Raw genomic sequence first — 12,500 nt, forward strand, 5'->3', positions numbered from 1 at the left:
TTCCTGCTGTTGCAGTCATTGTTGTCATTGTTGTGGCTGTTGTCGTCATCGTCGTTGTTGTTATTGTCGTCGTCATCGTCGTCTTCGTCGTTGTTGTTGCTGTCGTTGTTTTTTCGTTGTGGTTGTCATCATCACTGTTGTCGTTGCATCTGCTGCTGCTGTTGTTGTTGTCGTTGTTTTCGTCGTTGTAATTATCGTTGATGGATTTGCTGTTATTGTTGTTGTCGTTGCTGTCAGCCCCCTATGAGCCCCCCTGTCAGCCCTCCCTGTCAGCCCCCCTGTCAGCCCCCCCCCCCCTGTCAGCCCCGTACCTGTCCCCCTGTCAGCCCTCCCTGTCAGCCCCCTATCAGCCCCCCTGTCAGCCCCCCCTGTCAGCCCCGTATCTGTCCCCCTGTCAGCACTCCCTGTCAGCCCCCTATCAGCCCCCCTGTCAGCCCCCCCCCCCCCTGTCAGCCCCGTATCTGTCCCCCTGTCAGCCCTCCCTGTCAGCCCCCCCCCCGTCAGCCCCCCTGTCAGCCCCCCTGTCAGCCCCGTATCTGTCCCCCTGTCAGCCCTCCCTGTCAGCCCTCCCTGTCAGCCCCCCTGTCAGCCCCCCCCCCCCCACTGTCAGCCCCGTACCTGTCCCCCTGTCATCCCTCCCTGTCAGCCCTCCCTGTCAGCACCCCTGTCAGCCCCCCCCCCCCCTGTCAGCCCCGTACCTGTCCCCCTGTCAGCCCTCCCTGTCAGCCCCCTATCAGCCCCCCTGTCAGCCCCCCCTGTCAGCCCCGTATCTGTCCCCCTGTCAGCCCTCCCTGTCAGCCCCCCTGTCAGCCCCCCCCCGTCAGCCCCCTATCAGCCCCCCTGTCAGCCCCCCTGTCAGCCCCGTATCTGTCCCCCTGTCAGCCCTCCCTGTCAGCCCCTATCAGCCCCCCTGTCAGCCCCCCCTGTCAGCCCCCCCGCCCCCCTGTCAGCCCCGTATCTGTCCCCCTGTCAGCCCTCCCTGTCAGCCCTCCCTGTCAGCCCCCCTGTCAGCCGCCCCCTCCCTGTCAGCCCCGTATCTGTCCCCCTGTCAGCCCTCCCTGTCAGCACCCCTGTCAGCCCCGTACCTGTCCCCCTGTCAGCCCTCCCTGTCAGCCCCCTAACAGCCCCCCTGTCAGCCCCCCCCTGTCAGCCCCGTATCTGTCCCCCTGTCAGCCCCCCTGTCAGCCCCCCCCCCCCCCGTCAGCCCCCTATCAGCCCCCCTGTCAGCCCCCCTGTCAGCCCCGTATCTGTCCCCCTGTCAGCCCTCCCTGTCAGCCCTCCCTGTGAGCCCCCCCCCCCCTGTCAGCCCCGTATCTGTCCCCCTGTCAGCCCCCCCCCCCCCCTGTCAGCCCCGTATCTGTCCCCCTGTCAGCCCTCCCTGTCAGCCCCCCCCCCCCCCTGTCAGCCCCCTATCTGTCCCCCTGTCAGCCCTCCCTGTCAGCCCCCCCCCCCGTCAGCCCTCCCTGTCAGCCCCCCCCCCCTGTCAGCCCCGTATCTGTCCCCCTGTCAGCCCTCCCTGTCAGCCCCCCCCCCCCTGTCAGCCCCCTATCTGTCCCCCTGTCAGCCCTCCCTGTCAGCCCCCCCCCCCGTCAGCCCTCCCTGTCAGCCCCCCCCCCTGTCAGCCCCGTATCTGTCCCCCTGTCAGCCCCCCTGTCAGCCCCCACCCCCCCCCTGTCAGCCCCGTATCTGTCCCCCTGTCAGCCCTCCCTGTCAGCCCCCCCCCCTGTCAGCCCCCTATCTGTCCCTCTGTCAGCCCCCCTGTCAGCCCCCACCCCACCCCCGTCAGCCCCCTGTCCCCTGTCAGCCCCCTGTCCCCGGAGTGTCTCAGCCTTCCTCACCCCCGTGACTGATGCCGTCCTGATGTGCAGTCTGAGCGCTGGCACCGGTGGGGTGGAGGTGCATGAAGTCACCGAAACAGTTGTAGCTGCCCGACCCTGCAGCATGGGACACACCCCGCGGGTACGACCACCGTTAATCAACTGTTGTTCAATATCTACCTATTTCTCTCTCTCTAAATTTATATATACATATATCGAGAGAGAGAGAGAGAGAGAGAGAGAGAGAGAGAGAGATAGATCTGTGTGTGTGTGTTTGTGTGTGTGTGTGTGTGTGTGTTTGTGTGTGTGTGTGTGTGTACACGCATACATACATACATATATATGTTTATTATATATATATATATATATAGATAGATAGATAGATAGATAGATAGATAAATAGATTCTCTCTCTCTCTCTCTCTCTCTCTCTCTGTGCGTGCGTGCGTATTACTGTTGTTTGTTTGTTGTTGTTGTTGTGATCGTCGTCGTCGTTATGATTATTTATGATGATTATTATTGTTGTTATTTATCATTATTTACTAGCATGTATGTGTGCGTTCAGTACATGCGTGTACATACGTGGTGTATACATGTATGTAGAAACGCTCACATTTTTTTTTATATTACCATACATCAGTCAATCAATCCCATTCAGGCGATAGGTCTAACGTGTTCATCCCACACCCCGTACACACACACACACACACACACACACACACACACACACACACACACACACAGAGTGTCACAAACATGCACACACGCACGTACGCACGCACACAGATGGAAACACATACTCTTCCCCCCTCCACACACACACACACACACACACACACGCACACACGCACACACACGCACGCATGCACACAGATTCAAACACATACCCTCTCCACCTCCACACACACACACACACACATACCCCCCCAACACACCCACACATACATAAACACCCCCACCCCCACTCACACCACCGCCTACCACCCACACCCACCACCACCACCACCACCACCGTCCTAACGCACCCATCCACCCCACCCACACACCCTTCTCATCACAGACCTGAGGAGGTGTGTGAAGGGATGCAGCACCGTCTGCTGGCGGCGCCAGAGCACAGACCGCTCTGGTAGTGACCGGAGCAGTGGGAGCTGTCGTCCTGACACGTGCCGCCAGTGTTGTGACACGGTGCGTCAGACCCTGAGTGACAGGACACACACATGACCCATCCTTGTCAGTTTCCCCTTACCGTTTCAAGGAAGTGTTGGGTGAAAAGACAAACGAAACACACACACACACACGCATACACACATGCGCGCACACACAAACACACACACACACACAAACACACACACACACGCACACGCATACACAACATACATACACACACACATAACACACACACACACATGCGCACACACACACACATGACACATACACACACAACACAACGCACACACACATGACGCACATGCACACACACACATGACACATACACACACAACACACACACACACACACATAACACACACACGCACACATGCGCGCGCGCGCACACACACACACACACACATAACACACACACACACACACACACACACACACTACCATCATCACCACTATTTAGAAATAAATAACAGCTATGCACAGATGCACACGGTGCAGAAATATGAGATCTGGATATGAGAGACAGAGAATGTGTGTGTGTGAGGGGGGGGGGGGAGGGGCCAGCGGAAGAGTGGGGAGGGGGGAGATAAAGTAAGGGACAAACAAACCAAAGAGAAAAAGAGACAGAGAGGGAGGGAGGGGAAGGGGCGGTGAAGAGAGACAGAAGGATATATGAAAAAAAAGAAAGAAATAGAAATAAGATAAACTGATAGAGACAGGTGTGTACAGAGACAGAAAGCGACAGAGAGAGTGTGGGACAGAGACCGAGAGACACAGACAGAGAGACAGACAGAAACACAGACAACGATGTAACATAACATAACATAAGGTAACGCAACATTACGTAACGTAACCTAACGTAACATCATTCGTTAAAACTACAGCCTTGTGGAAAGTAATATGAACATGAATAACATCAATTCGAAAATAACAGCTTACATTACAAGTTGGTTTCACAAGCACAACAAAAAGCAAAGTCAAAATATAAGGTATATATTATTTTCACATTTCTACAACTTGAAAAAATAAAACAGACGTATCCATGCATTCACATCCACATCCACATCCACAAGCATGCAGCAGTAAAATAAAGCAGGAAGATAATGTAATACCTCGTCTACTTTAAAAAACAACAACAACAAAAAACAAACAAACAAACGACAACAACAACAACAGCAAAAAACAACAACAAGAAAAACACGTGGTTTATCCCTTCTCACAAACCTCTTAAATTTCATATGGCTTCTCCCGATTGTTCGAGGGCAGTGAAATGATACAGAAGTAACAGGGTTGAAACATTATTGTAATATCTTCAAGAACACGTGTGTACAAATTGTATAAGACAACACATGAGAGAGAGAGAGAGAGAGAGAGAGAGAGAGAGAGAGAGAGAGAGAGAGAGAGAGAGAGAGAGAGAGAGAGAGAGATTATGCAGATACAACTTCGGAGAGAGAGAGAGGGACAGAGACAGAGAGAGACAGACACGCAAGTAGGCAAAGAGAGAGAGAAAGAGCACACACACACACACACACACACACACACACACACACACACACACACACACACACACAGAGAATAATAATAAAAGAAAAATACCGAAAGCCAAAGGCAGCAGACAGACGGTCGTCAAAGCGACAGCAAACAGCATCATGGTGGTGATGAATGTGGAGCTGACAAACCAGAAAACAACAACAAAAAAAACCTTGACAGGCAAGTAAGGCCTACAGTGAAGCACACTGTATCATGAAACCACGGATTTCTCCCACCGTTATTTATACCACATCCTCCCCCCCCCCTCCCCCCTTCCATCCCCCACTTCTCCACTCACATTTTCGTCCTCATACCCCCCCCACCCCCCAACCTCCCCGTACCCCCCTTCTCTCTCTTCTTCCTCCCATTGTCCGCAAGATCCGGACTAACCACGCCCCTTTACACCCCCCCACCCCCCGCTCTCTCACCCCCACCACCACTCTCACATGTCCTGTTTCCCATTGTGACACGTCGCTGTTGAATGTAGCTTGGTGTATGCTGGTGGTTGTTGTTGCTGTTGTTGTTGCTTCTCTTTTTATGTTAAAGAAGCTGTCTGAATAATTCGGTCGTATGATTAAGACGAAGAAAAACAACAACCCAGTAATAGCAGCAGCAGCAGCAGTAGTAGTATAGTAGTAGTAGTAGTAGTATTGTTGTTTTTGTTGTTCAGGTGTGTGTGTGTGTGTGTGTGTGTGTGTGTGTGTGTGTGTGTGTGTGCGAGGGAAGGAGGCAGAAAGAGAGAGAGAGAGAGAGAGAGAGAGAGAGAGAGAGAGAGAGAGAGAGAGAGAGAGAGTGCGAATCCGAATGCAAATGCAAATGCTAATGCGAATGCCTTATTCAGAACAAACATGCCATGGGCCCAGAGAGAGAGAGAGAGAGAGAGAGAGAGAGAGAGAGAGAGAGAGAGAGAGAGAGAGACAGAGACAGAGACAGAGACAGAGACAGAGACAGAGAATGCAAATGCGAATCCGAATCCGAATGCGAATGCGAGTATCTTATTCAGAATAGGCCATGGCCCGAGAGAAAGTTAAGAGAGACAGACAGACACACAGACAGAGACGGAGACAGACAGACAGACAGACAGACAGACAGACAGACAGACACACACACACACACACACACACACACACACACACACACCGAGAAAAGGAGAGAGACAAAGAGGGATAAAACAAAACAAAACAAAACAAAACAAAAAACCCAACAAAACAACAACAACAACAACAAAAAGCAAAACAAAAAAACACCACACAGACACCCAGATCGTCAAACAGAGAGACATGCAAAGAGACAGAGGACGGGTGGGGGTGCGGGTGGGAAGTACTTTTCAGTGGGAGGTGTAGATAATTATGGAGAAAGAAGATGTTTTGTTAATTCTATCTTACTCCATTTTCATTTCGTTTTATTTCATGTCCCTGCACTTCTTTTCCTTCGCTAACAGTGTGGGCCGTTAATCTTAACAAGGATGCAGTTTCGTGTTTTTTTTTGGTTCTGTTCTGTTTTGTTCCATTTCTAAATCAGCTGTGCAAAAGAACCTTTAAAATGCTTACCCACAATTTTCAAGAAGTCTCCAGAAATTGCGTAACATAGTTCAGAACGGACCAAACCTGACCGATAAACTAGATAAGACCACGTGTTTTGTTTCACGATCTGCTGTGTCCTTCGGAGAAGACGAAGACGAAGAAGAAAAGTCAGTACGGTGAAACTTGTCTTGGAGTAGAACGGAGGAGAGACTGGAAGGAGGATGGGGGTGAGGGGCTGGGGTTGGGGAGTGGGCGGGGAGGGGGGATGTAGGGGGGAACAGGGGGTGGGCGGGGGGTGGGGGTGGGGGGGGGGAGCATTTTGACCCAACAGACCTTGCAGAGATAAGCGTGACCCACAGAAAAAAGGTAATTGGGGCCAGATGTTGTGAGCACAACTTTATGGAGGACAGACATGAATATCATGGATGCAAGCATGCACGCACGCACGCACGCACGCACGCACGCACAGGGATAGATTGATTGATTGCTTGATTGATGATTGATTGACAATTTATTGGTAATAACTTATTTAGCTGTTATGCCAAGATGGGGGTGTGGAGGGGGTGCAATTTCTGATAATGAAAGAGAGAGAGAGAGAAAGAGAGAGAGAGAGAGACAGACAGACAGACAGACAGACAGACAGAGAAAGAAGCAGAGACAGAGAGAATCGGCGAGTGAGTGAGACACAGAAAGAAAGAGAGAGTGAGAGAGACAGAGGAACAAAGAAACATAGAGACAGAGACAGAGAAAATGAGAGAAGAAAGGAGAAGGCAAGAATCGTAATTATAAAACACAATAAATAATCAAATAAACAAATAAATAAATAAATGAATAAGATTTTCTTAAAAAGGGGAAGCTTTATCGACGGTCTTAAACACCATGCATTATTTTATTTTCTGCAATCTCTGTTTTTGTGTGCGTGCGTGCGTTTGCATGTTTGTGCGTGTATGTGCGTGCGCTCGCGGGTGTGTGTGTGTTCGTGCATGTGTGTGTGTGTGTGTGTGTGTATGTGTGTGTACGTGTGCGTGCGTGCGTGTGTGTGTGTGTGTGTGTGTGTGTGTGTGTGTGAACATGTGTGTGTGTGTACGTGTGCGTGCGTGCGTGTGTGTGTGTGTGTGTGTGTGTGTGTGTGTGTGTGTGAACATGTGCGTGTACGTGTACGTGTATATAAAGAGACGATGATAAACACGATGTTTACTGGGTTTTAATTAATACCGGACACATAAATTTGTTAACACGCACTGCATTTAGACTAATTCCATCTGAAGATGAATCAGGTGTTTTCCAGGTTTCCAGTGCCGGATGCGTTGGTTATTGTTTACGGATTGTTGTTAATTGCGCGTTCCTATACTCAGATAAATTCCATGTTTACTGGGTTTTTAATGCGTGCGTGCTTGGGTGTATGTATGTGGCCTCTCTCTCTCTCTCTCTCTCTCTCTCTGTGTGTGTGTGTGTGTGTGTGTGTGTGTGTGTGTGTGTGTGTGTGTGTGTGTGTGTGTGTGTGTGTGTGCGCACGGGGGGTCGAAGGAGTGAGGGGAGGGGCGGCTATGATTTTACTTTTCATCACATTAGATTTCTCTGTGTGAAATTCGGGCTACTCTCCCCAGGAGGAGCGCATCGCTGCAGTGCACTGCCCCCCCCCTCCCCGCCCCCCCACTTTTTTCCCCCCTGACTGCAAGTGTACCTTACAAAGAGCACGGAGAATTAACAGCAAAAAGGGAAAGAGAATACAGATAACATGATAATGAATACAGATGACCATGATGCTAAAACAAAATCATGTGCTTTTGAACAGTTCTTTTCAATTCTTATTTCTATATGTTATTAGGGTTGTTTTCGACACAAAGCGTACCATTTTCAACTGACTGTGGAATGCTGCTTAAAGCATAGACGTGGTTAAAAAAAAGTGTGATTAGTAAAATGTGCAATCACATGTGTACAGGGATGAGAAGAAAACAGACAGACAGACACACACACACGCGCGCGCGCGCGCCCACACACACACTTATTCACTCACACTTTTACATGAATACGCGCGTGCGCGGCGGAGGAGTGGGGGTGGGGGTGATGGGGGGGGGGGGGGGGGGAAGAGAGATGCAAAGAGAGAGACTGTATCAAGTTACCAGTGGCCGTGAAATACCCTGGCAGTCATATCTGATCAAACCCTGTTCTGGTGTGGTATTAAAAAAAACAACAAAAAAACAAACAACAAAAACAAAACATCATCATAAAACAAGACGCGTGGGTTTGTTGTCGGCACATGTCGGAACACTCCACTCTACACTGCCACCCGGTCTGCACCCGTTTTTAACCCCACCACCCTGACAATCAGCTTCTGGAATTGCAGACGAAGTGTGCTGCCTGCATTGCGATCAGGTAAAAGGGTCTCCGTTGTTGTTTCGGTGTACGTCAATGATGTGTCACAGCATGTGGGTTGGTTATGTGCTTCACCACATCTGCTATGAAAAATATGTATAACTTTGATAAGTTTGTTTGATTTTATGTTTTTGTTTTCACACAAACCTATGGTTTCTGTAGATGGTTTTGCTCAGTGCAGAGTCCCATGAAAATTTGTATCATTTTGAGTCGAATCACGCTCCCCTCCAATCTCTAAATTTCACAGTTGAAATAAATTATTGATAGCAGATGCCTTTTTAAAATTTTGGTTTTAGTCGAGCCACACAATTGTTTTTAAGATTCTAAGGAAATCGGAGTAAAATGGTGCAAAACTGTCAGTATGAACTCTAAGACATTCCAAAGAAGGGTTTTAGATTAGTGTGCTCTTCACTGTTACATTTTTTCCCTACATCTTTCTCTGCGTTTGGGGCTGCAGCTCCAACGTTCACTCGGTTTTGGGAGTTGGCATTTACATGTAGTGACACAGCGTTTTACCTCACCAGTTAGCCAGTCATACACCATTTCCTGGGGTGGGGGAAGGGGCTGGGGGGGGTATTGGGTATGTTTGTGTTTCCATAACCTACCGGACGCTGACATAGATTACAGGATCTTTAACGTGCGTAGCTGATCTTCTTCATGTGAGAACACACGAAGGGGACTAAGGAACTTGCCTGTCATGTTGATCTGAGAAAACGATCAGAAAGGATCAGCCCACCCGGCGCCGATTCCGGTCGAACCCAGAACCCTCAGACTGAAAGTCCAAAGCTGTAACCAGTTCGGCTACTATGCCTGTCCAAGTTTATTTTAACCCCCAATGTCCTGGGAGAGAAGTTGTTGCTTATAGTACAGCTAATCGTACAGGGTCGTATCACGACTGAAGATAGAAAGAATTATGAATGAATGATATGGATACTTATACAGCGTTTATCCTCGGTCGGAGACCAAGCTCTTAACGCTTTACAAACACGGGGTCATTTGCACAGCAGGCTGCCTACCTGAGTAGAGTTGACTGACGGCTGTCATTCGGCGCTCATCATTCGTTTCCTGTGTCATCCAATCAGATTTCAGGCACGCACACATACACACTCAGACAGACATGCAATATTTAACGTGCATGACCGTTTTATTTAATCACCCCGCTATATTCCGTTTTCTGGGGTGTGCATGCTGGGTATATTCTTGTTTTCATAACCCACCGAACGCTGACATGGATTACAGGATCTTTAACGTGCGCATTTGATCTTCTGTGTGCGTAAATACACGAAGGGGGTGCAGGCATTGGCAGGCCTGCGCATATGTTGACCTGAGAAATCGGAAAAAATCTCCACCCTTTACCCACTAGGCGCCGTTCCCGAGATTCGAATCCGGGACCCTCAGATTGAAAGTCCAACGCTTTATCCACTCAGCTAGAGCGTAAGTGTTAGCCTAAACCAGTCCATGATACTATTCAGTAAAAGGACGACGTCCACATTAACCCCAGGGGTAAAAACGAAGAGGGGTTGTGTAATAGTAGGCCTTACACCGGTCCGCGGCATCAGTCTGTGAAAAGTGCACCTTCGAAGTTTTCTCCCGGGGTACAAAAATAAAAGAGAAAGGGGCGTAAGAGTAAGCCTGACACCTGCTCACTGCACCATTCTCTAAAAGGACACCAGTCCTCACGAAATTACGAATATCCGAAAGTCACGTTCGTTTAGTTTACCAAAATGTTTGAATGGCCTCGGTCAGTGCTTTTATCTTTTAGTACATCTAAGAAAGAACAGGAGATCGAAGTAACTGATGAAAGAATTCCCTGCAGCGTCAACGTGACTTGCGATAAATAGGCCCAATAAACAGAATAGTTCACTAAAAGAACAGACTGAAGATTTACACAGTTGCTCTCGCTCATTATTATCATCTCAGACGCTGAAGCACAATCTTTAAGTTTTCCTGAACTAACTTTCCGTGTGTTTCAGCCAGTCTTCTGGTACATGGTAATGTAACCAAACCAACAAATATAACACTCTGAAGGACATGTTGGGTTTTCAAACTAGTTTTGGTAACAGAAATGGAGTGTCTATGTATGACATGAATGGGTATTTGGTGGAAGTATGTATCGATCTTGGCCAGTGTGTTCAAACTTCCTTGCATTTAAAAGACAGACAGACAGACAGACAGACAGACACACACACACACACACACACACACACACACACACACACACACACACTCACACACACACACATACACACACACACACACAGAGGGACAGAGACAGAGAGAGACAGTGAAATAGCTCACCGGATTCAGTTATATATATATATGTGTGTGTGTGTGTGTGTGTGTGTGTGTGTGTGTAGCCGTGTACCCGAGTGGTTTATTTATAATGGGACGGGTACGGTACTAAAGAACTAACTGAATGATGATTAACTGCATTACAGGATAGACAAGAATTCCCGCGCACAGGCCAGGAACATATAGAGGCCAGTCACAAATGGGTTTTCTTTTCTTTTTTTTATTTACAATAGTTATAAAGAGATATAAGAACAAGAGAGGCAAGGCCTTCAAGACTCACTTGTGATACACTTAAAAAAAAATCCAAGCTTTTTATGTATTGAGTATAATTTCAAAATGTAATGTTTATGATGAGAAAGATCAGTTTAAAGCAAATTAACTCCCCTAGCATTACAGAGTAATTTCCCTTTTTTACTATCTGCACCAAAACGTTTGCAAAATAAATAAAACTTCCATGCTTAGCAGAAGAAGTTCCTGTTTGAACAAAAAATGATAATAATGACTGCTCTAGCTGTTGGGTCAGAATATCAGATCAAAGTGCCAAGTTTAGAGAATACAAAAAATATAAATATAACAGTAAATGCAGTTTGCATATAATTAGGCTTCATTCTTTATTTTTTTGTGCCCATCCCTGAGGCGCAATATTGTTTAAAACAAGATGACTGGAAAGAACTGAATTTTTCCTGTTTTTATGCCAAATTTGGTGTCAACTGACAAAGTAGTTGCAGAGAAAATCTCAATGTTAAAGTTTACCACGGACACACTGACACACACACACACACACACACACACACACACAGACAACCGAACACCGGGTTAAAACATAGACTCACTTTGTTTACACAAGTGAGTCAAACATGAGAAGAAGAAGAAGAAGAGATAAAACACTGCCCAAACAGACACAAGTAAACAGAGGTTTTGGAGCCTTTGTTTAAAAAGGGGATTTGCATTCAAACCGGAATGGCGTCACACATTTTACGCGGGTCATTGTTGACTGGCAAAACAGTTGCGAAAAAGCCGTCTGCTGTACAGCTTGTGCGTGAAGCAGTATTTGAAGCAAGCAGAGCGCTTGGTTATATACATATACATATATACGAGGGTCATTCAATAAATAAGGTGATTTTTTCGGTATAAGGACTTCTAATACAGATAGAAGCTTACTTTTTTTCTTTTTTTCTTGTTTTACTTCTTTTTCACATGGATTTAATTTGTTTTGCAGATTAAAAAAAACTTTGAGAGTTTTGGCGATTAACAAAGATGGCCGACCAAGAAGCATGCTCCAGGATTGAACAGCGGTCAGTTATCAAGTTTTTGGTTGCTGAAGGGTGCAAACCAGTTGAAATTCATAGGAGAATGTCAACTGTGTATGGTGCCACATGTTTCAGCCGAAAAAATGTCTACAAGTGGGCTAAATTGTTTAAAGAAGGACGGAGCAGTGTTGAGGATGAAGACAGGCCTGGAAGGCCTACAGAAGTGAGGTCTCCTGAGGTGATCGAATCAGTCAAAGACCTCATTCAGTCTGACAGAAGGGTGACAATGGATGACATTGCAAGGACTTTGAGCTTATCTGTTGGGACAGCACACAAAATTGTCCATGATGACCTTGGCTACTCGAAGGTCAGCTGCCGGGCCTCACACAGCAGCCCGAACGGTGCAGACCATCAACGAGCTGGGCTGGGAACTGCTCCCTCACCCCCCTTACAGCCCAGACCTTGCCCCTTCAGACTTTCACCTGTTTGGTCCCTTGAAAGCGTTCACGAGAGGCACGAAGTTTGAAAGTGACGATGAAGTCAAAAGTG

General features: G+C 47.8%; 1 protein-coding gene across 1 annotated transcript in view; it reads right to left on the reverse strand.

Annotated features, from left to right (window-relative positions):
- The window catches only part of LOC143300399 (glycine, glutamate and proline-rich protein-like), an 8,692-nt gene extending 3,956 nt beyond the window's left edge, over positions 1–4,736 (reverse strand). The window contains exons 1-3 of the mRNA XM_076614037.1: positions 4,577–4,736; positions 2,879–3,013; positions 1,839–1,934 (exon numbers count right to left, since the gene is read on the reverse strand). Coding sequence (XP_076470152.1) covers positions 1,839–1,934; positions 2,879–3,013; positions 4,577–4,631 — 286 coding nt within the window. The 5' untranslated portion in view covers positions 4,632–4,736. The remainder of the gene's footprint in view (positions 1–1,838; positions 1,935–2,878; positions 3,014–4,576) is intronic.
- Between the last annotated feature and the right edge of the window lie 7,764 nt (positions 4,737–12,500).

This window comes from Babylonia areolata, chromosome 2 (assembly GCF_041734735.1).
Source record: "Babylonia areolata isolate BAREFJ2019XMU chromosome 2, ASM4173473v1, whole genome shotgun sequence".
Taxonomy (NCBI): Eukaryota; Metazoa; Mollusca; class Gastropoda; order Neogastropoda; family Buccinidae; genus Babylonia; species Babylonia areolata.